The sequence below is a fragment of the Oxyura jamaicensis genome, chromosome 24 (genome assembly GCF_011077185.1).
Source record: "Oxyura jamaicensis isolate SHBP4307 breed ruddy duck chromosome 24, BPBGC_Ojam_1.0, whole genome shotgun sequence".
Classification (NCBI taxonomy): Eukaryota; Metazoa; Chordata; class Aves; order Anseriformes; family Anatidae; genus Oxyura; species Oxyura jamaicensis.
The window spans coordinates 2,209,280-2,234,228 of NC_048916.1; the positions used below are offsets into that span (position 1 = coordinate 2,209,280).

At 51.7% G+C, this 24,949-nt stretch overlaps 1 protein-coding gene across 4 annotated transcripts in view; it reads right to left on the minus strand.

Moving 5' to 3' along the window:
* Positions 1 to 5,316: 5,316 nt before the first annotated feature.
* The window catches only part of SNX19 (sorting nexin 19), a 28,838-nt gene continuing 9,205 nt past the window's right edge, over positions 5,317 to 24,949 (minus strand). For 2 of the 4 annotated variants that reach the window (XM_035346050.1, XM_035346048.1), the window contains 5 exons: positions 24,583 to 24,769; positions 22,301 to 22,430; positions 10,570 to 10,754; positions 9,657 to 9,744; positions 5,317 to 8,981 (listed from right to left, as the gene is read on the minus strand). In XM_035346050.1, coding sequence (XP_035201941.1) covers positions 8,846 to 8,981; positions 9,657 to 9,744; positions 10,570 to 10,754; positions 22,301 to 22,430; positions 24,583 to 24,769 — 726 coding nt within the window. In that variant the 3' untranslated portion in view covers positions 5,317 to 8,845. Of the gene's footprint in view, positions 8,982 to 9,656; positions 9,745 to 10,569; positions 10,755 to 11,718; positions 12,056 to 19,581; positions 19,603 to 22,300; positions 22,431 to 24,582; positions 24,770 to 24,949 lie in introns of those variants that run through there. The other 2 variants (XR_004755987.1, XM_035346049.1) reach the window with 2 other exon arrangements.

The following is a 24,949-nucleotide window of genomic DNA, read 5'->3' on the forward strand; positions in this document are numbered from 1 at the left end:
CAGTCGTGGGAAGGACGAGCCACCAGCCTGGTAACCTGATCTTAAGTAACACAAGCTCAGCTCACGTGGCTCTTCCTCACCGTCCTACACAGCAATAGCTCCCGAGGCACCCAGAAAAGGCATCACTCCTCAAGTCCTTTGGGATGGGGCTCTGCCACGCTGTGCCTGTCCCCACCTCATAGGACCCAAGCGGGGCTGCTAAATACCAAGTCCTTCCCATGAAGCTGCCATCTCTAATCCCCACACTGCCTTCCCTTTTCACACACTGGGGCTGAGGCCTTTCCCCACTGAGAGGGGCTTTTTCCCCCCCACCATTTCTTCGGTCTTATTGCTCCCTCTCACTCGCAGCTGAGAATTAAAAGACATAATAAAGGGCCCTTGAGCCGGAGGGGGAGCGTCTGGGGGGGGGGGGTAAAAAAAAAAAAGCACGTCCCTTGTTCGAGCCCGGGATTCATCTGCCTCTCCCCGCGGAGATGAAGAGGCCCTTTCACCCCAGCAACCAGAAGGTTGAAGCTGGATATGTGCTTACGAGCAGGCCGGGGCTGGGAGCTGCCAGCCTGGGGCCGGACCACGGTGACATTTCTACCCCAGATTAGCCGGCACGGCGCAAAACGCATTAGGGCCCCGGCCGGGCCGGTTGCTGGGGAGATTGCCCCTTCCTTCCCAAGGCCGCACGCCTGGGAGCGAGCTGCTGTAGCTATGAAACGGGGCACGCCGGGGCTCCGGCCCCTTTCTGCAGATGAAGGTTAATGAGAGGCTCCCCGTGCCCACCGCGCGGCCAGCAGGCCGGCCGGAGGTGGGAGCCCAGCGCCTCGCCTCTCCCCACCGCCAGCGCGCTGCGCGCCCGCTTTTGTTCCCCGCTTCTGCCCAGCGATTTTCATTACAAATATCCTCTTATCGGGAGGGAACGGGGGGGGAGAGAAGAGGGGGGCGGCCCACACAAAGAGAAAAGCTGTAATTACAGGGCTCGGGCTTCCCTCGCGGAGGAGCCGAGGGGATTCACAGGGATTCGACATGGCAGTGTTTCACACGTACGGCCCCTCCAGGGGCCAGCTCCCGTTTTGATTTCATTATCAGCAAGCTGGGCTGCCGGGGGAACTTTTGCCCCGAAACGAGTTCCCAAAAAGGGGACAGTTGCACTTCTTTTATTCTTGCTTGGGAAGCAATTTTGCAGCTTCCCCCCGAAGCCCCCGCGGTCACGGTGGTGCGCAACAGGAGAGCACAAACGGCCTGAGCCGGCCGTGCTGCGGGCAGCAGCCTGGGAAACCATCCTCTGTGTGGTCACCACCTGCCTCAGCAAAATCTGGAGGTGCTGAATCAACCCTTTAAACGTCTTCCAACCCCGCACATGGCTTGTGAAGGCTGTGCTCTCAGGTTGCTTATAAGGATAAGCAAATTCCTCCTTTTAAAAGGGAGGTAAAAAAAAAAAAAAAAAAAACATGTATAAATGGATGCACATAAAGCCTTGCAGAACTGGAAGATGGCTTTTCGTGCTCTCTCACGTAGGTATTGCATGGTTTTCCTCGGTTCGAACTCCCTGAACAGGTTAGCATGGCACCACGAGCTCTGCAGTCCTTCACACACTGCATTAGGATGGCTGCACAGCTCCGGGTTAGGCTCCCAGCCCCATTTCACACAGAGGTGAAGCCCTGGCTCAGAACAACCAGGCTAAGTCGATGCAGGAGGTTGAAGAGAAGAAGAAACCAAAGTGCCTCCTCTGCTCTGTATGAACAGCACACCTCTCCTACTCGCTCACGCATCCTTGTATACTGGACACAAACTTGAAAGAGGGAGTGTGTGAGCGTAATTCTGCACCATTCCCTGGGGAACAGACCTTTAGCTGAGTTTTCCATCTTCCCCAGTGCTTAGCCAAGAGCTCTGGGACATTTGCAGGACACCTCTCAGGGCAGGACTGATGATGAGATAGAAAACTCCTTCAGGAAGATGTTTCTGCCATTAGCACACGCATTTTTAGGCAAACTACCCCAATCCTTTGTGTTTTTATGATGTGTACAAGCAAAGGAGCAGCCCACTGCAATCCCAGAGGTGATGTACAATCCTTTGATGACAGACACTAAGAAACCCCTGTCACGGACAGCGCCCCATTGTACTGGAGGCCATTCCTGCCCTGTAGAGCTCACACACTCAACATCCACCCGTGTACTTCTAGGTGCCTGCACCCACTGTTCCTGGTCAAATGCAAAGAGTGGGGTCAGACAGTAAGTTGGGCTTCAGGTACCCCCAGCCTGCTCCTAAAAACCAAGTCCCAGGTTTATGTCTTGCCTCCTCATAAAGACCATGTGCAAAATTCAGGCCCAAGCTCTGCATTCAGTTTCCAAACACAGCAAATTTTGCTTTGCTTCTGTCTCTTAATTCCCATCGTCTTTTCTTTCTCCCCTTATTTACTTGTTAATTTCCATGGGTCTTAATTTCCTGCCCACCGAGCCCCGCTGAGCCCAGCCTCTGCCTACACGGGATTGCACACCACAGCCCTTCCTCCTTCAGGGAAAGGTCAGGAACAGGGTTTTAGTGTGCCGAGAAGAAAGGCAGCAGCAGACAGACAGAGAGCACTCATAAAGATCTGGCTGTGAGCCTCTCTGAGAAAATGTCAGGTTGGGGAGGCTATAATAGCTTTAATCTGCGCTACAAGGGGATTAAAAGACTCGTTCTCACAGGACAAAACAGAAAGGAGCAGAGCGGAAGGAGCCGAACAAGGGGAGAATGAAGGCTGCAAGGGGAGGAAAGGAGAAAGTTAAAGAGCTCAACTATAAAGAGCATCGGGATTTAAAGAGCTCCGTCTTCTAGCGTAATAAATGTGAAGTGGCCTGCATGGAAAAGGGGCTTTAGCCAATGGCTTTGCTTTTGCTTTTTCACACTAAGCACACACACTTCATCCTTCTTCAATCAAGGCAACTTGTTATGTTTGGCTTTGTTGATTTTCAGGGGCAAAGGAGTAGGAGGGGGAAACAGAAGGTTAATGAGGCTCTGCCAGATGCGACACTCGAGAGGAGCGGTGGGCATTATACATTTAAACAGGGCTTTATGGTCTTTGATCCTCACCCCTGCTGTCCCTTCTGCAGAACGTCCCTCAAGCCCCCCTTGTCCTCGGGGGCCACGGAAGAGCAAAGAGGCCTGGGAACAGGAAGGAAGTAGGGCACATTGTGGGATGCTCTCAAGTACTGCTTGAGCAACCTTTTCAGCCGCTCAGCGAGGCCAGGAGATGAAGAGAGTGTAATTGAAAGGGTAAGGAAAGAAGGCAACTTTAAATACTTTTCAGAGGGGAAAAACCACCCCAATACATCCTTTGCAGGATGTAAAGGCCAACGAGCCACCAACATGGACAAGCAAGCTTCTCCGAAAGGGAAACGAGGCACTTAAAGCCAGCTTTCAGTATTGCTGCTGTATTGCAGGGAACAGGGCTTCTTGGGGCTGGATGCTGAGCACAAATCGAGGCCGAACTGCCCCACTAAATTAGCAGGGACGTTTGGGCATATTCATGTCAGGACACTAACAGTGTGCTCCTTGAAGACAGGAGGTCTCTTCCCTGCCTGTATGTAATGACACTCTCTAGCCTTCAACTGGCAAGACAGGAAGGTGGAAGAACCCCATGTTAATGTTTCCTCCCTTAACACATACACCAGCCAAAGGCCCTCTTAGAAGGAAGAGGGGGGTTTCTAACAGTCCACTGTGTTAAACAGGACTGCAACACTTGCTCTGATCATTTATGCTACCTTCCTTCTCTGCTCAGCAGGCTCAAGCACCAGGGAGATGCTGCAGAACAACACCAGGCACAGTTAAATGTCTTTGCAGGTCCTCTCAACTATTTTAGCAGCTCAGCATAGCAGGGTGAGCCTGCTGTACACAAATTGTACTTGGGAGGAGAGGGGGAAAGACTTTGTAATATAATAAGCGAGCTCCAGACAGGAATTAGAGCACTGCATATCCAGTGGAGACAGGGAGCTGGAGTGGCATTAAGGTAGGAAGAATATAATCACCTGAACTGGACTGCAGCCAGGATAATGGTATTAATTTATTTCAAGAAGTGAGATGTGCCAAAGCCTGGATTTTACATTTAAATGCAGAAGATGGCAAATCACAGCATCCTGATTCCATTCTTCCAACGTCTGGCTGGAATAAAAGCCCTCCTGATGGGTTCTCACCCCGATGCCTACCGCCTGTGGCCACGACGGGAGACCTCACCCTGAGCTGTGTCTGGGAAGCCTGATGCTATCCCAGTACAAAGCCCTGAAGCCACGAATGCTCTGCTACAAGGCAAACATCACTGAGGCAATGCCTGCGCCATTTGGCAAAGAAAAAAGCACATCCCATTCCCCACAAGTCACCTGCAGGCACTACAGCCATGCTTGGTCACAAATATAGTCACAAGCAAGCTCTGTAGAGCATAGCTCCTAGTTCGATCTGGTATTAATTATCCCCTGTTCTGCAGAGATAAATGCTTAATCTGCAGGCTGTTGATATTGGAAAAGGACCAATCTACCCTGGAGTGGATATTATACAGGGGAACTTGGCTTCAGCTATGATCCCTGCTTCATGTGCTGTACAAATGTTCACCAGCTTGGAGGTAATGGCTTTCCTAGGGTGTACTGGATCTTTCTGTGGCAGAGCTAATCTAGAATAACACATGACCCAAGCATTCATTGTATCAGGTTTTTCTTCCTTCCCAGTATTTTTATTTCGCTGTAATATTTTGACTTCCATGTGGAATTTCTTTCAGACATTCACCCTATTTCCTTATAGCTTACCAGCTTTCCTCCTCCACAACTGGTACCAAGGTGAACTTCCCAAGCTGCAGTGACCCTTGTTTATTTGGGTGTCTTTCACTTTCTTCCAGGAGAAAGGCCGTGAGATCTCCGCACTGCTCCTCTGGTTTCACACTCACCAGGAAGCCTAGATCAAGAAGTTTGCTTGTCAGGGAGAAAGAAACAGTGCTGATGGTAGCAGAGAAGGAAAACTTGTTCCTGCTTCTGACCAAGCGGCCTAGGACACTGGTCTTTCCCACATCTGAGAAGTCAGGGCTGTGCAAGCTGTCCCGGGACTGTGCTCCAGCTGGAGCCCCCCCAATTGTGGTCACAGCCACCCTCAGTGTGTGCCAGGAGGGCAACCCACTGTCTCAGACCCACTGTCACCAGTCCTACCACCCCAGCCAGGCATCTCAGGAGGCAACAAACACTCGGGGAGATGCCTGCCCCAACTCTTCCCACTCCCAAATGGGCTTTCTTGCCTCTCGCCCGCTTGCCCTTTTCTTTCTAAGCGCAGTCTCTTGACAAAAGTGATTTTTAAATCCCAATGCAGAAATAGTTTTGAAACATAGTATTATTGTACAGAGAGTCAGAGCAGAAGTCACAGGTACCTGGAGCACCAGTTTGCTCCCCATTAACCACAAAACAGGTTCTCAGACCAGCACTCCTTGGTACAGACCACAAACAGCTGATACAGGGGTTTGAATACAGGAAAGGTGACAAGGATTCAGTGCACAGCTGCATATTTTTTCCCTTTTTTTTTTTTTTTCCTTCAAAAAATCAAGCTCTAGCTCAACACAACAACTGCTGTTTAGCTTATGGTGATGCCTTGAAGCTCCCTGGTTCAAGCCTTCTATACAGATCTGTGCAGAAGAAGGGAGCTTGCTGGAACAACTCTGGGAGCTTGACACACATAATGAGTTAAAGGTTTTTGCTGGCCTTGTTTGTTTTACCAAAGCAGCACTTCCAGTCACAGTCCAGAGAAAATAAACTTCCAGCCCACCTGATTAAAGAAGCTTGCCCTTGCCACTGTTGTGCTCAATTTAATCTGAAAGCTACAGCGAGACAAAAAAAAAAAAAAAAAAAAAAAAGAAAAAGCTGATTTCTTTTATTGGATTTTGTATTGCTTAACAACGAGATACAGAGAGGGGCTACTTGTTCCTATGCCGTTCATGGGCAGCTTCATCTTGGCTGTGAGAACGGGCTAATATCTATGAAAGAGAGAATGGGAGCTTGAAGCCTGGCCAGTGAGAGCCTGAGAAAGGGCTCCGGCAATCCTGGTTTGTTTTCCTTGCTCTAAGACAAGAAAGGGGGTTCGGGAGATTAAAACACAGATCTCACAATCCAAACTCCTGGGGTCTGTTCCCAACTCTGCTGCTGACTCGAAGTGGAAGCAAGTAAACTTGCTTCATCTCTCCGTGCCCCAACAACTGCCAGGTAACAGAGGATAATAGAGAGGAGATGCTGCTACTTCACCCTGTGAGTGACTCTACATAATGCAGGGCTCAAGGCCCCCGCACGAAAGGTGCAGAGGACGCACACACCGAGTGGTCTGGTACAACCACAGGTCATTGTCACAGCATTCCAGCCAAGTGCCACCTCTCCAGCTATGCTCCTCGGAGCCCGCCAGCGGAAATCACAAATTATTTCCATCAGGAGGAATGAATATTGAGCTGCTCGCATAATGCCAGAGGTCAGGGTGAAAGGCAGGCATATCAGGGCTTCCTGGCGAAGGGGAAGCCTAAGCTCATCCTTCTGAGGAAAAATTCAGTGTCTGTAAGGATTGTACTACACCTATGTCCTCATGTGGAGCTGGCAGTGTGGAGTTTGAAACCATCTCTGAATGATCCTTCTCAGCAGTCTCGTAATGATCGCCCTAATCAGTGACACACCAGCCTTGGTGCTGTAAAGTTCCTGAAAAAACAAGAGCAAGCAAGGACACCAAGAGCATTTGGGAAGCCACCACACACAACAGATCAGCTGTCCCTGGATGATGGCTCCTTCTCCTACTGCCTCCTCAAGGCAGGTCATACAGTAATGGAAGTTGTAGGGAAAAAAAGAAGGGAATCAGAAGCTGGCAGTGAAAGAGAGGGTGAAGAGGGTGCTCCAAGTGGATATTGTGCTTAAGGGTACGGTGGGTTCCTGCTTCCCAACCTGCTGCTCGGCCATTTGTGATTATTCCATATGGAACATTCTCCAACGCGTTGTCTGACCTGCTCTTATGCTACCGAACTCCCTCCTTTTCCAAGCAGGCAGGCAGGTCTACCAGCTCAAAAGTGTCATTGCTGAGAAACTGCTCCAATAAGCTGTGCAAAACTGCTTTATTTCATTACATTGGGTTCTGCCTAGTCTTGGGTACCCTTGGAACTTCCTAAAAATACACTTCCAGGCAGCAAGCTATTCCTTCCCAGCATCTACCACACACCACAGGCACACTCACAACAGAAGCATGAAGAAAAGCATCCACTACTAAGCAGCTGTCCCTGGGAAGAGCAGAGGCTCTGCTTCCAGCAGTACACGTGTTGGAGCTGCATGACCTGTTCTCCAAACACGCCACGGAGTACCCAGCTCCAAGAAACTATGCAGGCTGCATGAAATGCACCATTTGGTACTGGAACGTGGGAACTAGCTGTGATCCTGCGTGCTCTCCTCTTGCAACGTCTCCTCTCAGTGCTTTGATCTGTTGAGAGCACCAGGAGCAGCATTCCCTTGATTAGGAAAAGTCCAGCGCTGGTCAGTTTGGTGATCCATATCCTGGGATGTATAGACAGGTCAGTCTCTTGGTGAGTATTTGCCATGTCCATCTGCCCTGTCACGAGCCTGACAGCTGGGCAACGTAAGCTTGCAAAACCAGTCAAGTCTTGGATGACCCAGAAAGGCAGCTGTCAGACCAACGTGCCATTCTGCGCTGGATGGCACTGGACAGCCTGAGCTGACAAGCTTCTTGGAGCAGTCTGCACACAGCTGTTTGCAACAGCAGGCATAGCAAACCATAGTGAGACAGCAGTCAGAGTTAAGGTGGTGCTCCCAGGGCCATCTTACCAGCTGCCTTCCCAGAGCATGCATCCAATACTCCTCCTGGGCTCAGAGGTCTTCGCTCCTCTCCAAGAGCTCGCTGTGACAAGCACTTTGGGAGCTGGTTTACTCGCTACGTGTCACACATGGACAAGCTCCCTTTCTCCTGTGCCTTCCAGACAAGTCTCTGGGACTGAACTCAGCAGGCAAAATACATGGGAATCCTAAAGTCCAGCTAAGCTACCATTCCTCTTCAGCACAGGGATGGTTCTCTTTTCCAGGACCACAGCCTGCCCTACTTGCCTCCTACTGCTCAGGGAGCAAAGGATGCCAGAACAAGACCATGTTGGAGGGGTGGCAGCAGGAGCCAACTTATCTTTGTCCCTAAGGCAGGACAGCAGCTTTGATTTCTGCACTGCTTCCAACTTCCCAATTATTTGGGCAATGGGGATGAGTTCCTGACTGACTTCAGGGCTGCTGTCACATCTCTAATGCTCCATTCTCTCCCTGTCTTCCGTCTGGTAGAGCAGGTGGCCCTGCGTAGGCATGAGGCAGGCTGTTATAGAGAGCAGGGACAGCATTTGGTCCTCCCTTCACCTGTCCTGGAGAAACACCCAGTGACAAGGCACTGTCATGCCTCTACATGCCAGTGCCAGGTGGAGCTTGAAGCCCCAAAAGCAAAGCTCATGTGTGCCACCTGCCTTTGTGTGTACGTTAGGGCTGTTCAGACACATGGGGAGAGACATGAAACCCAAAGAGCATCTGCGGGCAGCCTGCACATCCTTCTCAGGACATCCAGCTCCACAGAAGTCAGGCATCTTCAGTTCAGACTCTCCATCAAGTCAGCGATGGCACAGACACTACACAGCAGAAAAACCTCTTCAGCCACTGACAGCGGGCTTGATTCATCACCCAGTCAAAACAGAGAAGCCTGGAAGCAGCCTCATTTAGCACTGGCTGGAAAAATTCTTTACAAGAAGCTCCCAGACATGTTCAGTAAGCACTGAAAATCAAATCATCCCATGCCTGTGGCTTCTTTTCTCCTTCACTGCTGGCTACACCAGCCCTCGTTAATGTGCTGAAATGCCTGCTTTCTCCAGGCCACTAGAGTCAGACGGCGCGACAGCTGCGGTCTCGAGCTCATTACTGGAGCCCTTCAGAACCAAGAACTCCAGTAGAATGTCCAAGAGGCAGAAAACCAGGTGCCTGAAATGAAGAGAAGACAAATCTTAGCCTGGTCGGGGCACAGTGGAGCTGGGAGATCAGCTCTAGACGCACAGGAGCCAGAGGAAGGCTTGTACCTTCCTCACGCAAGGAAGAAATACTCTGCCTGCCTTCGTGAGACAGGCAAAAGATCTTGTACCCTAGAAGAAACGTTTCAGTTCAGTTTCCCCCCACCATTCCAAACCAGGAAGCGTTTGGAGCTGATGAGCACAGAAAGCACAAATGCATCTCCTGGAGGGAGGTGGCACATGCATTTGGTTTTTTTTTTCAGTTAATCACAGAAAACATCACTTTTCAAATGCACAGCAACAGGTATGCAGAAAAACACCATCTACAAATACATGCAGCTCCCTAAGCTCTTCTAAAAACAACAAACTAAACCAGGATTAGGTCCTGTTTCCTCCCAGGACATCTACAACTTAAACAAGCCTGACAACATAATTAATATGATTGACTCAATAACATCCAGCTAGACTGAGGTCCTAAAACACAACTTCACAATTATCGTCCCAGATTCCCTTTGATAGCACACGAAGTCTAGCAAGATTAGCCAGATAGGCTCTGTGCCAAGAAGCTGGCAGTGTGAAACTCACAGCAGAGCCCTGAGCATAGGACTTGCTGCACAGGCTGCTGAGGCAAGGAGACTAATCAACATACCTGTTTATAACAGAATGGCCCAGGGACTCCAGCACCAGGTTCCAGCTCATGCGACATTTACTGGTTCCAAGGATTTCTTGGATCACATCTGTCAACATCAGAGACAAAGCTTTAGGAACAGCATGACTCCACTGTAGTGAAATGGGCTCAGTCTCCTCCTGGAGGGTGCCAGATCAAAGTTTGTGGTGGTGCTTTGAGCCTGAGGCACCTTGTGCCCAATATTACTATGAGAAAAAACATCCACGGACAGGAACTGATTGCCGGGGAAGTGCTTCAGCCTGGAGCAGCATACACTGGCAGCACCTTTTCATTCCCAAAGGATACTAAGGGCCCCTTACACTGCAGCAAGGAGTTAAAAGTTCAGGCTGCGCTCACATGGATCAGGCAGCAGCTGCTTCAATGCCAAAGGTCCCCATGTCAAACTTCACAAGGGAAATCCAGTGCAGCTGCACTCAAGATTTCAGCCCAGTGGAAAAGCCGCTCGTTCATCTTTAGAGCGAGAAGCCAAAACGATTGCTGCCCGACTCTTCAGCAGTGCTACCTCTGGCAGCAGGTAGGAGCACAGCGTGGCACAGGCTGGCCCGAGCCCCTCCTTTTTGGAGTGGCTCATCAGGAACAGCACCACCAGCACTAAGAAGGAACGTGTGGCAGTCTGCACCTGGGAATCACCAGGACACATGCCCTTGCTCTCTAAGCTGTGCTGCTCCCTAAGTGGTTGTGCAAACTGCCTAGAACTGGGAAAATGCTGCTTTCCCTTGCAGGAAACTATCCGACCCCAAAGGCTGGGAACATTTCTCAGTGCTTTGGCACAAGCAGACTCCATCATGGCAAACATATTTCCAGAGGTGCCAATGCACTGGAGGGTTCCCCAGCCTCACCTGCGGCTCCTGACCCATCTCTGGCACACACTTACCAGGCAAGATCCCCATCAGGCTCTGCAGGGCCTGCTCTGCTGCTGCTTTCTTCTGCTCCTCTGTCCTGGCTGGTTTAGGCACGGCTGGTAAAACTCCTCCGGGCCAGATGGATTCCTGCAGCAGCTGGAGGTACTGGACCCAGCGCTGGGTGCAGGTCAGGTTCACCACCTGGACCTCCAGCCACCTGCGGGCACAAGGCAGAAGAGAAATCAGAAGTGTCAGACTTGTACCAACTAAGGAGCTTTCTGCAGAGAAATCACCTTGCTGGGCAAGTTAACATGCACTTTTCAAGTGTGTACATATGTTTATATAAAATACATTTTCACAAGTGTAATTAGCTGAGTTTTCCTGTGCACCAGATTTACGGAAATGTTTCCCATCTTACAAACACCAGCGAAGTCACAAAGGAAATGCCAACAAGCTGTGAAAAGCTCCATTGCCCTGCTGCCCATGAGAAATCAAATGAGTTAACGGGTCTCCAGAGAGAGCCTGACTAAGGGATACGACTGAAGTGATGTCCGTGCACAAGCAGATGACAGAGCTCAAAGAGCTGGGAGAACCACCCCCATCTCCATCTTCCAAAATTGTCGCTGTAACTCTAAAACAATCCCTGCGAACGACTGGAAGGATGTGAACGTGGTCTGGCAACCAGCACTCCCCTCATCAGCCCCTCTGCTACTAAAAGAGTCAAGGGTGTCTTGCTGGGAGACCAAAATGCACCCTCCCAGGACGGCGAGGCATGAATATCCCGCTGCTTCGCACTCATCTCCTTGCTTCCCTGCCGCCCAGCCCAGCCCCGTCCCCCGGTTGCAGGCAATGAACTCACTGCAGCTCCCATCCAAACCCCGTGCTGCACATCTATTAAAAGGAAGCGTAGGTACCTGCCAACAAAACCACTCACTGGCCCTCCTGCTGGGCCAAGCTGTGCCCTTTATATGGCAACAACCTGCAAATCCTGAGGCTGCGCCGCAGGAATGTCACTCCACAAAAGGGCCCTGAAGTGTCTGCAGCCAGGGCAGGGAGATTTGGCAACACCACCCAAGCTGGTCAGGGGAAGTTTCTACATCAATCAGGCGGACCCTCTTTCCAAGGTGTTAAGTCACTTCCCTGTGCAATAGTAAAAGCCATGGCCATCAGTCAGGGCTCACCACCGCCTAAAATCTTTCCCCGCCAGAACAAGGGGGAGCCAGCGGCCAAATCCTTGACGCCACCGAGGTCAATGGGAGGGTCCCCGTTGACTTCTCGGGGCCGGGACTCGCCCGTGGCCGCCGTCCTCAGCAGCAGGAGATCCAGAGACAGAGAGGAGCGTTGGGCCGGGGCGGGTAGGGAGAAGGTTTGGATTTCGCCAGCACTTCCAGAGTCCCAGAGGAGAGGAGTCCGCGAGCAGGGCCAGGAGACCCGTTCCTCTTGGCAGCTGGCGTTCGTGCTTGCAATTCCGTCACCACTACGCCCCGGCAGCTCACAGTACATCCAAGAGCATGGGCCCTGCCAAGGCAAACTTTATTTAACCTGCGCTCTGCCAGACTGTCTGCATTCTTCTCAGGCGAGGCATTTGGGCCAAGGGCGTCTTTCCCCACGCAACCAGGGCAGCGCCATCAGAACATCAGGAATAGCAACACCGCAAGGTAAGCGGGCAGAAGGGCAGGTAGCCATCATCGGGGCCAGGGCTGCAACACACCGCTCCCCTCTTCAGCAGGAAACAAGATGCCTAGCTGCAGGCTTTTAAGGCTGCACACCTAGGAGAGACCAGCTGCAAAAGCAAAGAACATGAAACCTACAGGCCAGCTACGTGTCAGGGCAGGGTGGTGCTGGTGTGTGCTGTGCCATCCCAGAAACAGCAACGGGGATGGAGACACACGGCCTTTACTCCCTGTCTCGCCAGGGACCCCAAGTACTGATGCTGCTACAAGGTAGTGCCAGAGATCCACAGCTTGGCTGCCACCAGAATAACAGGACAAAATGTCACGGCGCTGTCTTGTCTAGGAAAAGGCCATGTCTGAAAGACAATTGTTTAAAAGGGTTTATCTCCAGCAATCAGCAGAGTTTAACACCTTGGATTGTGTAAAACCTTCCAGCCATCCCCTACCAAATTAAAGTGCTAAACTGTGGCTCCTCTAGGGACAAGAGCTTTCATTAACATGTTTTCATATACAATCTGTTTTCCTAATTGAGAAAACATCTGACAGGCAACAGAAGTTCAGAGACTTGGGGACGGAGCTGCAAACAGAACAACCCCGCGTCTGGGGACAATGGATCCAATGTTGACTTGAATTTCACCTCAGCAACAGTCATTTACCATCCTTTAAAAGGTTGCAAAAAGCAAAGAACAAACTCTTTTTTTTTTTTTTCCTTAGGAACGTTCCTAAAATAGCAAAAATTCAAGCAAATAGCGCGGAGAGTGAAAGCTGAACTTTGAGAAGACAGCACACATTTCCAGACAGCTCAAGAGCAGACTGAGAAGTGACGAACGTTGGAAGACCCCGGACAAACAACCTTCCATCTCTAGCTCTTTTACTCCTATAAAGTCCCCAGGACTTGGTGACAAGGCCTAGGAGTTAACACCTACAGATCTTATCGCGTGTGCATGCACTTGGATTACGCAAGCGCTTGCAGGTCTTTGTTCCCACAGCTGCAAAACACAGCAGGTGGATTTCCACTCCCTCTGGCAGCTCCCTGCCTTCCCGTTTGGGAAGGGAACGGCAGGAAGGGCAGCAGCTCAGAGCAGAAGGACACTCTGGGTGCCCTTTGCCAGCCTACCGGTGCGTGGACCCATCCCAAGAGCAATGGGAAGAGAGGAACCATCACACCGGTCACTGGCTCAGCGTCCTTCGTGGAAGAGCAGCTGATGCCCTCAGATGTTCCAAGAGATGATCAAAGCAGAGCAACCTGTCCACGAGGAGTTTTCTTCCCTGTTCCCTCCAGTTGGTGCTCTCACAGCTCTCAGCCTGCAGCAGTCCCACCGACACCCACACTGCAGTTGCACAGCAAACCGGGCCATGCCTGAGCAGCACTAATTAAATGCCCAGGAGCACGTTAATTCCTCAGCACTCACAACTGCATCTGCAATTCAGGGAGGTTCATATCTAGCTTTACTGAGATCCTACCTGAGCAAACCTCGGGTTTCTGTGGCAAATTGACCTTTCCATCAGGCAGCCTTGCTGCCCCAGTGCTAGGCCAGGCTTAAGAGTTCACACTTCTCGTACAGGAACTCCAAACACGTGGGCCCGAAGCTGACCTCCACCAGCTGATCACAGATGATTTTTCTTACTATTAAAGGACGAAACATTTGAGATCTGTGGGCCACATCAAAAATGCACAACCCCCTGCTCCCAGGTAGAAATAAATCCAGTAAGAAACACAAATAGAGCTGTCTTTTTAAAGTTACTATTTCCATTCTGGTATTTCATGAAGAAGTAGCCTTAATAAGAAAGAAAGAATAACAAACCCATCACCAAACCATCTCCTTACACTTCAGTGGAGACCAGAAATAGATAGCAAGTGATCTCCTGGGCTCAGACGTTCAAATGCTTTGATAATGCCCAATGCAAAGAGGCAGACTGCAAAGGCTACGAGGTCCTGGCCGTTTGTCTGGAGGTGCATAGCTTGCCCATGCTGTAAGGGTCCTCCGTTTGAAATAGCTGCTGATGGAGGAATGAAATGGCTGCTAAAAAAGAGCTGATTTAATGCCATGGCTTAAGCTGGAACTCCAAGGTCAGCTGAAGGGGCCCATTAAGAGAGAACAGCAGAAATGCCCTGGGAATGAGAAACAAGGCCTGGGTGGTACATACCTTGGCTCTTTTCTGCCCCCTAAAAGTAACGGGACTGCTAATGCAGGGCAGCCTAAATAAACAGGGTCAGGAAGGACAAAGCGCTGTGTAAGGACTGGAGTTTACCTGGCTCCTCCTCTAAGCAGTCTGCCCCAAGGGTTCGCCTGCAGAAGGAGAGCTCATCTCCATGAGCTGGAAAAGTTGGGTTTGTGTTGCCTGGAAGAGAAAGGACCACAAATGGTCCAGTGGACAAAAAGATGTAAGTACTATCCAAACTTAGAAACAGCTGGTCTGAGCTGATAAACCTCTGCTTCTCCTGTCATCGAGGTAGGGATGAGAACTGCTAAATTCATTTGAGCTGAGAAATGTTTGGGTTAAGTATTCAAGAAAACCTTCTAACGCTGATTGTGATAGAAATCTGAAGCAACAGCAACTGTGATTCTCCCCCAGACTGGGGGTCATAAGGATTCAGACAAACACAACCTGGAGCCTTCGTTAGGATGAAGAGAAAGATGGGAATACCTCTACTAGTCTGCTTTAGCTGTATAAATACAAATAGCTCTATAAATACAGATGATTTGTGCAGAACAGTAGCAAGTCTGGTTCAACATCTACCTTCCACCCCAGAACAAGGCCCCTGTTTCCCCGAGGTCAGTTAACACGGCATGGCTAACCGGGAGCTCAAAAAGGGCCTGTGAGACCAAGGTAGTGAAAAGGATTTAAGAAGGCAGCAACATCTGGAAATGCACAATGTAGTCAAGCATCCGACTCCTGTGAAATCAGGAAAGGCTGATCTTTAAATCACCAGACCATCCCTCCCTTCTCAGTACTTGTCCCCCAAATTCTTCCCCAAATTGTGCCTCAAACCACAAGAATATCCTTAGCTCAAGGGCTCACGAAGAGCAACATTTCAATGCTTTGACTGTAAAACATTTCTTAGCAAAGCTTATAAAACCCAAGGAACAGCTGCAGCAGGCAGTTAGAAGCATGGAAAAACACAAACGGAGAGCTTTTGCCCCCAGGCTCAGCTTTTAGCACCTGCTACTCGAGCCCACGTTCACCTTCCCCGCACGGCCGCCAGCAGCAACACGTGCAGCTGAGTGCTGGCACGCTCTGCTCAAACACCTTCAGAGCAAACCCATACTTGTCCAGGCCATCAGTAAACTCTTTGGAGAGGAAGGAAATAGAAGAGGAAAAAAAAAAAAAAAGAAAAAAGAAAAAAGAAAAAAGCCTTCCATAAATCAAATACGAAGCATCCTGAGTCCTTTTAAATTTCTGGCCAAAGGCACACACGCAAAAAGTAAACTATCCTTCTCGCCTTACTGGAAACGTTCCTCTCCTGCTGCCCTATAAAAAGTTTACAATTGTATATGCTACGAACAATGCGTCCTGTACCCCTGCCCGAGCACACGGTGATGAAGTGTTTGACCAGCGAGGCAGCGGCCCCGTGGCCGAGTGCCTTCCCCTTGAACAGAGTGTCTTGCCAGCCTCGCGCCTCCCAAACCCAGCCCGGCCAAGGGCAGCACACCGAGGGAAGGAAGAAACAAACGGAGCTGCAGGGAGCTGACCCAGGTAGCGCTGGCATCCGATGTGCCCTTACCCTGCCTGTTACACTTGCCTGCCTGCAGCAGCACAGGGCAGTGGGATTTATTTTATCTACCTGACCTAGCACTGAGATGTGCAGCATGCAGAAGTCCTGGGAGAGGTGGCTACGGGCGACACTTCACCGTGGGGTGGGCAGGAGGAAAACCAGACCGTTCCCTACTGCTTGCAGGCATCAAGTTGTACCTTGGCATTCGGATTTGGGCCACTCTGTGCTGCTGCCACTTCACACTCTGCTCTCTCCTAAACACACCTGCTGCAAAAAGAAAGCTCGTAAACACAGAGGGCTCCAGCTCTCACATCTTCCTGCAGTGAGTTAACCAAGCCGCTCTGCTGCTTTTTGCTCCTCTCATGTCAGATTTCCCTGCAACGCCATGGGGCTCAGGAAAGGGGAGGGGAAGCTATATGATAAAAAATCGTCCCAAAAACCCCTTGATTTTTAACAAAGCATCCCGGCTTTCGATAACATCTTCATCAAGTATTTATTGAGCCAATTAAGCTCTCAGCAGTGCCCCAGGGAGAGGCCAGGCTGTCTCAGCCAGGTCCTGCTCAGAGCAGATTGCTTCATTAGCCCACTTCAGAAACAAAATACATAAAAACACCATTAACCCTTCACAAGCCTGAGAAAACTAAAACTTGCAAGGAGAAATCATTTCCTTGCAACTCTTTTCTTCTTTGTCTCCTCTATTTGCGATAGGAAGTTACTTTTTCTTCTTAATTTGGAAAAGAAAAAAAAAAAGTTGGCACGTATGTAATTGCTGAAACAGAGTCAAAAGGAAAAAAAGAGATGCAGTTAAAATAATGTTGCAATTGTTATCAAAGCACAGAGTGCTCGCTTCATTCCAGCGGCTGTTTTTGGAAGAATGCTGCTTCTAGATGAGGGGGAAAAAAAATTGTTTGGGACAGAGATTCAAAGCCAGATCCAAAATTTCCAGGTGCTTGGAGACAACTGCATCGAGGCCTGTCTCCAAGCTGATTTTTATTTACTTTACACACACACGAGGACACACGCAGTCCCGAGGATTGCTTTTGCTGATATACCACAGGCCTGCGGTTCCTATTGCTCCCTAAAGCTCCGGTAGCCAAGTCCAGCGACAAGGAGGAAGATGCCATAACGCGGCTCCCCTGCACACAAACTCTTGCTGGCATTAGGTGGGACACGGGCTCGCACCACCGCAGGAGCCTCAGCACCCCTGCAGCCACCCCGCTGTGGCCACCAGCATGGCCCCTGGTTGCAGAGCTGCTTGCTAACCGTGCCCGCAGCAGCTCCCCCAGGGAACAAGGCATATTTGGAGCAACTAAATCCATTCCAACACTGCACCTTTGGCAGCTTGCTTCTGCCAGCAAAACCTGGAGGTGCTGCCCGAGCGGCGCGGTGAGCTACCTGCCAGCCATGAGGCCAAAGGGAGGTGGGAGCAGTGGTGCTGGGAACAGCTCTGGCACAAACCAGCACGGCTCCTCCTGGGGCCAGCCCTGGGCAATGTCCTTTTCAGAGATAAGACAGAGAGGGAAGTGTCTGCAGCGAACACCTGCCTGAGCACGGCCACGTCCTGCACAAGGCCAGCCCCTGCACCCAGTGATGTGGGTGCAGGGCACACCTACAGCTCTGCACTCACCTGGCCGCGTTGTCGGACCCAGCCCTGCGTGCCCACGGGGCTCCAGACAGCCAGGACATGTCACCTGTGGGCAGCGTGTTCCCAGAGAGCCCGGGGCTGCAGGTGCTTGGCTGCCCGAGAGGACAGGTTTACTCAGGGACATTTAAGAGGGTCAGGCAACACTACATGCCAGTGGCACTTTAAAGTCAAGAGGATCCAGGAGGCTGCCAAGGGTCTTTGTTTTTGCCAGTTCTGTTGGCACGGAGATCAAGGAAGAAAGAGGAAAAAAAAGAACAGAAAAATCAGCAAGCAACACCCTGAAGCTATCAGCTCCTTGACTCACACCAGCAGTTGCACAAGCGCCCACGACACCTGGCCCGAAGCTGATGGGCTGGAATAATCCCTGCAACAGCCAGCTCCAAGAACATTCTGGGGACAAGGGACATGTCCTGCTCTCCCCAGCCTTGCAGCCCCCATTGAAAATGCACTGACTATCCTAGACAGCACTGGAGAGGCATCCAGGAATAGCCCACAGCCCTGCAGGCTCCAGCTGCTGACCCTGCTGCAGCAGTGGGGCCCGGCAGCACCAAGCAACCCTCCTCTGCCCTGCTGCCTACCTGCACACCCTGCGGACAGCCGGCAGCTCCCCCTCGTGCCAGCAGAGGCGATGCACCGAGGGCAGGGACAGCGGCCTGAGCATTGCATGAGTGCAGAACCAGCACAAGAGAAGAAGCCCCACGAGGAAAACTAAAATTTGCCGAAGCCAGCCAGCCCTCGGGTGCCAATGTACAGGCGAGCAGATCTAGAACTTGCAAGGAACTGTGTCCACAAGAGCCAGGTGGTCATTTGTAACCTGCCTCCAGCCTGTCCCCGAGTCTCTGGCTACGTCTCATGGGCTGGAGCATCACCTCTCCAAATCCACACAGATTCCCAGCCACCCACAAGGGCTCTAGTCCATTCTTCCTTCAAGAACGGTGACTTCAGAAGAGGAGACTGCTTTTTGGGGGACAGCAGCTCTTGTAGCCAGTTCCTGCCAGTTCCTAACAGGCTGCTTTCCTGAGGAAGAGGACGGGACAAAGCCTGGAGGAGCACCAGTGACTGAAAACAAACAGCAAGCCGAGCAGCGCTGAGCTCCCGGGGAAGGCAGGGGTGCTTCGTGTTTGTTTGAATGTGGAACACAGCACCCAAAGCTGCCTGCTGCACATGTGCTCCCTTAAATACACAGGCACCACTGCTGGCGTTACGGGGTGCGACGGGTCCCCTTCTGTCAGCTCGGTGGTTTGCATTGCTGTGGCTCTCTTGTGATGCATGGGAAGGGGAAGCAAGCAGCTCTGCTCCTGGACCTACACTGCACCAAGCTCCGGAAAAGCACCTACATATAAATCCTCCCTGGTCCAGCCCCAGAATCCTGGACTCTGCTGGAAGGAGATGCAGACCTGGGAGAGCCCCAGCAGGGCAAGATGGGCTCTACCTGGCTCCTGCTGGACGCTGACCCAGTGACCAGCATGCCACCAGGGACACAGCGAGGGCAGGGCGCGGGGTCACAGCCTCAGAGTGGCTCGCATGCTTGCTGTGTATTTTTAACACTGCTTTGAGTCACGGGCTCCAAAAAGCACACGGATTCTCCAAATGCCTTTTAGCTCTTTCCCCGAACACCCTTGGGGCCCAGAATAGCCCCTTCTACCCCCCTCTGCCATCAGGTTCCCGTTGCAGCCTCCCGGTGAGAGCAACATCGCCATTCCCAGCCCGGGGGAGGGAAGCAGCAGCCGGCCAGAGGAGGGGCACGGAGCGGGGTTTGGTTACAGGCAGGGAGAGGCACACGGAGAGCCTGCTGGAAGCGCTCCTTGGCCCCAGGGTTGCCTGGGCTCCCAGCAAGCCTCCTCTCCACCCACCTCTCCTTTCTGCTCCAAAAAAGGATCACTCCCTGTTACATAATGGGACGAGCTCTGCTCAGATGTGGGCTTGCACACGCGGCCTCCCTTTTACTTAACAATACCTTTTTCGGTCATACTGCCGTCCTTGCTGACAGTCAGGGGAGACGGATAGTGCTTGGCTCCGGCTACTTCAGCTACAGAGAGGAGAAAGAGGAGTGTAGAGGGATGCTCCCTGCAAACGGAGTGGGATAGGGAGCTCTGGCTCACCAGCAAGGTAACGCTGGGCACTTCGTGTCAGCACAGGGGTCCTGTGGGCACCACGTACCTTAAGGGATGAAACTCTCAAAGGAAAGGGGACTGGCTCTCTGGAGAGGTTTGACCTCTCTGTTGGTGTTTCTTTGATTTTTCTGCTCTCACATGAGGCACACGCAGTGCCCAGCAGTAGCAATGCCCAGGGAGGAGGCTGCAGGAGCAGCACGTTTCCCAACAACCAAGCAGAGAAGCCTCCAGCAGCAGCCCCCTTCCTGACACCCTAAACACTGCTAGGTCGGTTTTCCATCACCCACCACGTAACCCAGCCACTGATGGGAAGGGAGGAGGATTTTGTATCAGGGAGGGATGACTCCACTTGTACTTTGTAACCAGCCACGGCTAGAGACAGGCTGTGTGACACCTGCTACCTCGTGTTTGTCCACCTCTTCTCAGAGGCAGGAGCAATGATGCCTCGAAGAGCACACGCTCCCAAACAGCTTTGGTATCTCTCCACCTGCACAGGGTACCCCGACACAGCGCCTGCCTGAGAACCTGAACTAAGGCTGTGCTGGGTCCTGCCTAGCAGCGATTAAGTTGCCGATGCTTAAATGGAACAGAAATGCCACCTTGTGCCCTCGGACAGGCAGTTGGCAGTAGGTCTGAGCCAGAGAGCTCTTGATCTGCTCAGGGCAGCAGTGGCCACCTGGGTCAGCCACGAACACCCATCTCGGCCACCCTCCTGCTCAGGTATCACAAGAAGGGCCAAGGTGCCCTGGCAAGCTGGCAGGGAGCCTCCTGTTCCCATGTCTCCTCCTACGTTCCTCATCTCAAACATCTGCCTTGGGCACTGAGCTCTGCTCTCATCCCAGATCACAGCTTCTGTAACAGCTTCTGCTGCTCCCAGCTCTCAGCAGCTCCATGTCCACTGCAGCGTCCTGCTCCCCGCGTGGGCTTCCAGGATCACTGAAACCCTCTCACCTTGCTTCAGGATAACTTCTACCCTGACACTCCTTCCATTCAGGAGACCAAAGCACATTCCCAAATACAGCCTTCAGTGTCAGGGTGACAACTGCAGCAGCAGAAAGAGGAGTGGGAAGCATTCCCTGCAGCAGCCCCTGAGTAACGCTGTCCTGGCAGCAGGTCAGCTCTCCCTGCCAGCTCCTTCCCCAGCCCCTTCACACCAGACACGCTGACTCCCAACTGCTCCAGAACAAGCCCAGAGCCAGTGTCAACACACGGCTATCAGCGCAGTCACAAACAGGCCCAGGGACACGTAGTTAGCTCAGAAGGTTCTTTCTACACCCTGCAGGAGGTCCTGATCGTGGCACCAAGGACTCACAGGACTTCCCGCCTCCCTTCCAGCCAAGGGTTTGCTTGCATGCAGCACGTTCAGGTTCCCAAAGAGCTGTTGAAGAAGAACTGCTACAAACACATTCATCCTCATGTTTCTCTGCTAGCACAACACGCAGAGCTCCTCCACCTTCCAGGGCCAGGCATGTGCTTTGTGTATGACAGCTTCTCTAGTGGAAAATACCAACGCCACGTGTCCGTGCTGCAGGCCCCCTGGGTGACGGGGACACGGCTTATTAGGAGGTGATGACGTGCACGCTCAAGCTCTCATACCTCCGTGCTTACACACGAGGATTGGGTTCCAGCCCACTCCCCAAAGCACCAGAGCCCATTTTGGAGAAGTGGGAATGACACCCACCTCCTCCCACGCAAGGAAACTGACTTGGGAGTGACAGCCAGCAGCTCCTGACCTCAAAGTGCTTTGGCAACCTCTGCTCAGGGCAGCTCAAGTTACTACCCAGGTTACAACGTGCTACCCTGCACATTCTGACACCGGCTTTCAACATCTCCTGTAGAAGATAGGGTGCAGGAGTGGGAAAAACTCTGCTCTGAGGCTCCCCCTAGCCAAAGTTCTCCTGGGAAGGCTTATCTTTTACTCTAAAGGACCACATCCTCAGCTAGCGATAGTCACCGACTTACAAAAGAAAACAGAAATGCTCTCTGTTTGTGTGTCTTGGCCCAATGCCTTACCACACAGAGGCACTGGCCGCAGAAAAGCTTGGCAAGTGCATACCAGCTGGAAAGGAAATCTTTCCCTAATACATCTGTGGGTCAATGCCCAAGGCACAAGCATTATTGGCCCACTGCAGACTGGAGAGGGACACATCGGGGAGAGCAAAGGCCCTGGGAGATTGCAGTCCAAGCTGTTACTTGACAATTCCCTGTTTCCCGTGCCTGTTTGTTCTCCTTTTGCAGAAAGAAAAAGCTGAGGCCCCAGGCTGCGGTAGACCAGCAGAAGCCAGTTCCTCCCTGGAGGGCTGAGGAGATGGGTACACTTGCTCCTTCAGTGAGGTAAGAAGCCTTTCACTCACAAGGCTGGATCCTTCCTTTCCCTTGTGTTAAGAGGCAGCAGGCTGTCCACTGGAGTCACATTGCTACTCACAGGGAAAGCAGCTTACATTGCAAACCTCCATGATGCTCACTGCACATACATGTTACACCTCCTCTACAAAGCCTAGATGTTCAATACAACAGAAAGTATTTATCTGTGTTCAGAAAAAAACTCTGGTTTAGTCTAACTCGAGAGGCAGTGCCGCCACCGAGCTGTGAGGTTGGTCGCTGAGGCCTTACCTTTGAATGAGGGTCCCGAAGAGCAGGTGGAAGACCTTCTGGATGTCCTCTGTGCAGAGCCAGCTCCAGTGATCCATCAGGAGCAGGCGCAGCAAGTCCAGGGCCAGGTCAGCCAAAGCCGTTTCTGAGTCTGCAAGGAGGAAGGGGAGGCTCAGATGCAGCAGCCAGCTCAGAACCTAAGCAAATATGGTAGAAAGCATCACCTGAAACCCACTCTTTTAGCCAACAGCCTGAATGATGCTCTGCTTCCCAGCCTAACACCTCGTGCCACGTGCTACAGCATAGCCAGCCTGGGGCCCCCGCCCTCTCAGCATCCTGCCCTGAGCACTCATTTCCTCTTCCATTCAAGCAGCACCATCCTCTTCTTCGAAGGGGCACACCAGAACTTGTCTGCTCCAAGTGCAGCTTTGCTCAGTTCCTACTCAGTTCTGCAGAGGGATTATCAAATCCCAGGCCATGCACAGGGATGGCAGCGTGCCCAAAGCAGGTGAGATGAAAGTACTGACTGCACATCGCTGAGGAATACCTTTCCCAAGTCTCCCTCGACAGTCTCCCCTCTTTCAACGCGCAGTTTTCCAGGCACCAGGCTCCGGTCGGTGTCTGTGGGCTGCCATCGTGTGGCAGGTCCAGGTCTCAGCAGGAAGATGTAACAGCTGGGCAAACCAGATGCATCAGTGCTGACAACCCTGCGTGACGCTAACGGGGGACAGCAAAACCTTTCTTATTCCCAGATGGATGTCAAAGCCTACAGCACACATTCAACTTGTTAGAGTGACTTGTGTGCTGCTTGGCCCCAAAGCATTGTAGCTGGGGTGCAGAACAAACCCATTAACGTACCACAAACCTGACTGAGATAATGGCTCCTAGGCCAGCACCCCAACCTGTGGCTGCTGCATCTGCTCTGTCGGCAGGGTGAGTTACTGTGCGGCAGTAGCTCCTACTCTGCTGGTCCCCAGCACCTCATTTTGCAGCCACTCTTCCCCTGTGGAGAGCCAGCAGGCCTGCTGGAGATAACGGGGAGAGGGATTCTGAACCCTCCTTCCCTCCCTGCTGCTCACCAGCTGGACTAGTAACTCCAGGCCGTTCATTTGGAGGAGACGGCATCCGAGTGCGCTCAGCGCCTCTTGCTCTGCGCCACGCACAAGTCAGTCCTTGCTTTGCCCTTTGAGCCTTGACTTCCCTGAGCTAAAAGCAGAGCAGGCTGTTTAGCATCACTGCAGGCCCACAGGAAGAGTCAGAATGAAGCTCTGTTTATTCCCATTATATCCAAGCCTCCTTCTCCAGAGAGCTGCTGGCCAACCCCTCCGAGGTCACCCAGTGAGCAGACAGCGATGCTGGGTGCCTTTAGCAAGTCCCTCCCCACATCCATTCCCCTCATCCTGCCCTGTCTCAGCTCTGAGGCATCACAGATCTGCAGGGATTTGACATCAGGATTTCCTTAAGAGTTCAGCTAACTTGGCCTGCCTCTATCTCTTGTCCTCTGCACGGAGCACTGACCTCCGATTCCAGTCCTGCTCCCCAGCAGCCCCAAAACAACTGCAGACATGTGGTTCAAAGATTATAGGCAAGGCTGGTAGCACAGGCTGGGTTTCAGAATACCAGACCCATCTTGTCACAAGCATGTGCTTTCAGTCAGAGCTTGCCAAACCTGAACCACTGGAGTGAAGTTTTTGGAAAGTTCCAGCTGATACAGCTTAGCTATTCCAAGAAGAAGATTAGAGAACATATTTTTGCTCATGCTCAGGATAATCTTGTAACCGCTCTGAGAGGACATAGGACCTCTGTGCTTCAGAGGAGAGATCTATAACTAGAAAGAGAACATCGTTCCTTGAACTGAGGTTACACATTTACTACTCCCACCAAATTCATTCAAACTTAACAACCTCAGATGTCCTTTTATAGTGTATGAACATACCAAGGCTAACTTTAGATTACCAAGAAACTGTTATTTGGAAGTTTAACAGAGCTTGATTTTACAACATTAGCAGTTTGGGTAGCATGCCCTTAAGAAATATCTCTGGAGGAACTGCAGCGAGTACACCAAGGTGAAGATCTACAGTGTCAGAACCAAGTCAAGATCCAATTTACTTCCAATAGCAAAAGGATCAGAGCAATCTCCCAACAGGGATGGAAAATACTCGGCCTGCCTTCTCTTTAATCAAGGTGCAACAGGCAAGGGACCAGGTCCTTGTGCTCGAGACCCTGTGAGTGGAGCGTGCAGGCTCTCGGCAGGCAGCTGCTGCAATACCAGGGGAGAGAGCAGTCAGAGGGGCTGAGCTCACCTGTGTCTGTGTCTGGATGTACTCCCTGTTTGGATAGGCCCAGCCTGTCTGCATCCTCCTGTGTGGGGCATTCATTAGCTTCTCTGCTTCCCTCACCCTCAGGAGCTTTGCTGGGGACAGTCTCCAGCAGCTTCTCCTGCTTCTGGATGAAGGACTCCATAGCAGCCAGCGATATGGTGCCAGAGACCTATAAAAGCACCGGTGTGTTAGCACCACAGTCTGCACTGCTCAGACAGCCCCACCACCGCCTGATTTGCAACTTGCTCTATCCAATGGCACAAGAGGTGCTCACTGCCCTTCTGCAAAGGCCTGGCATGTGGGAACAAGGCTGCAGCAACCACAGCTTTGTGCCCGTGGATAATTCCAG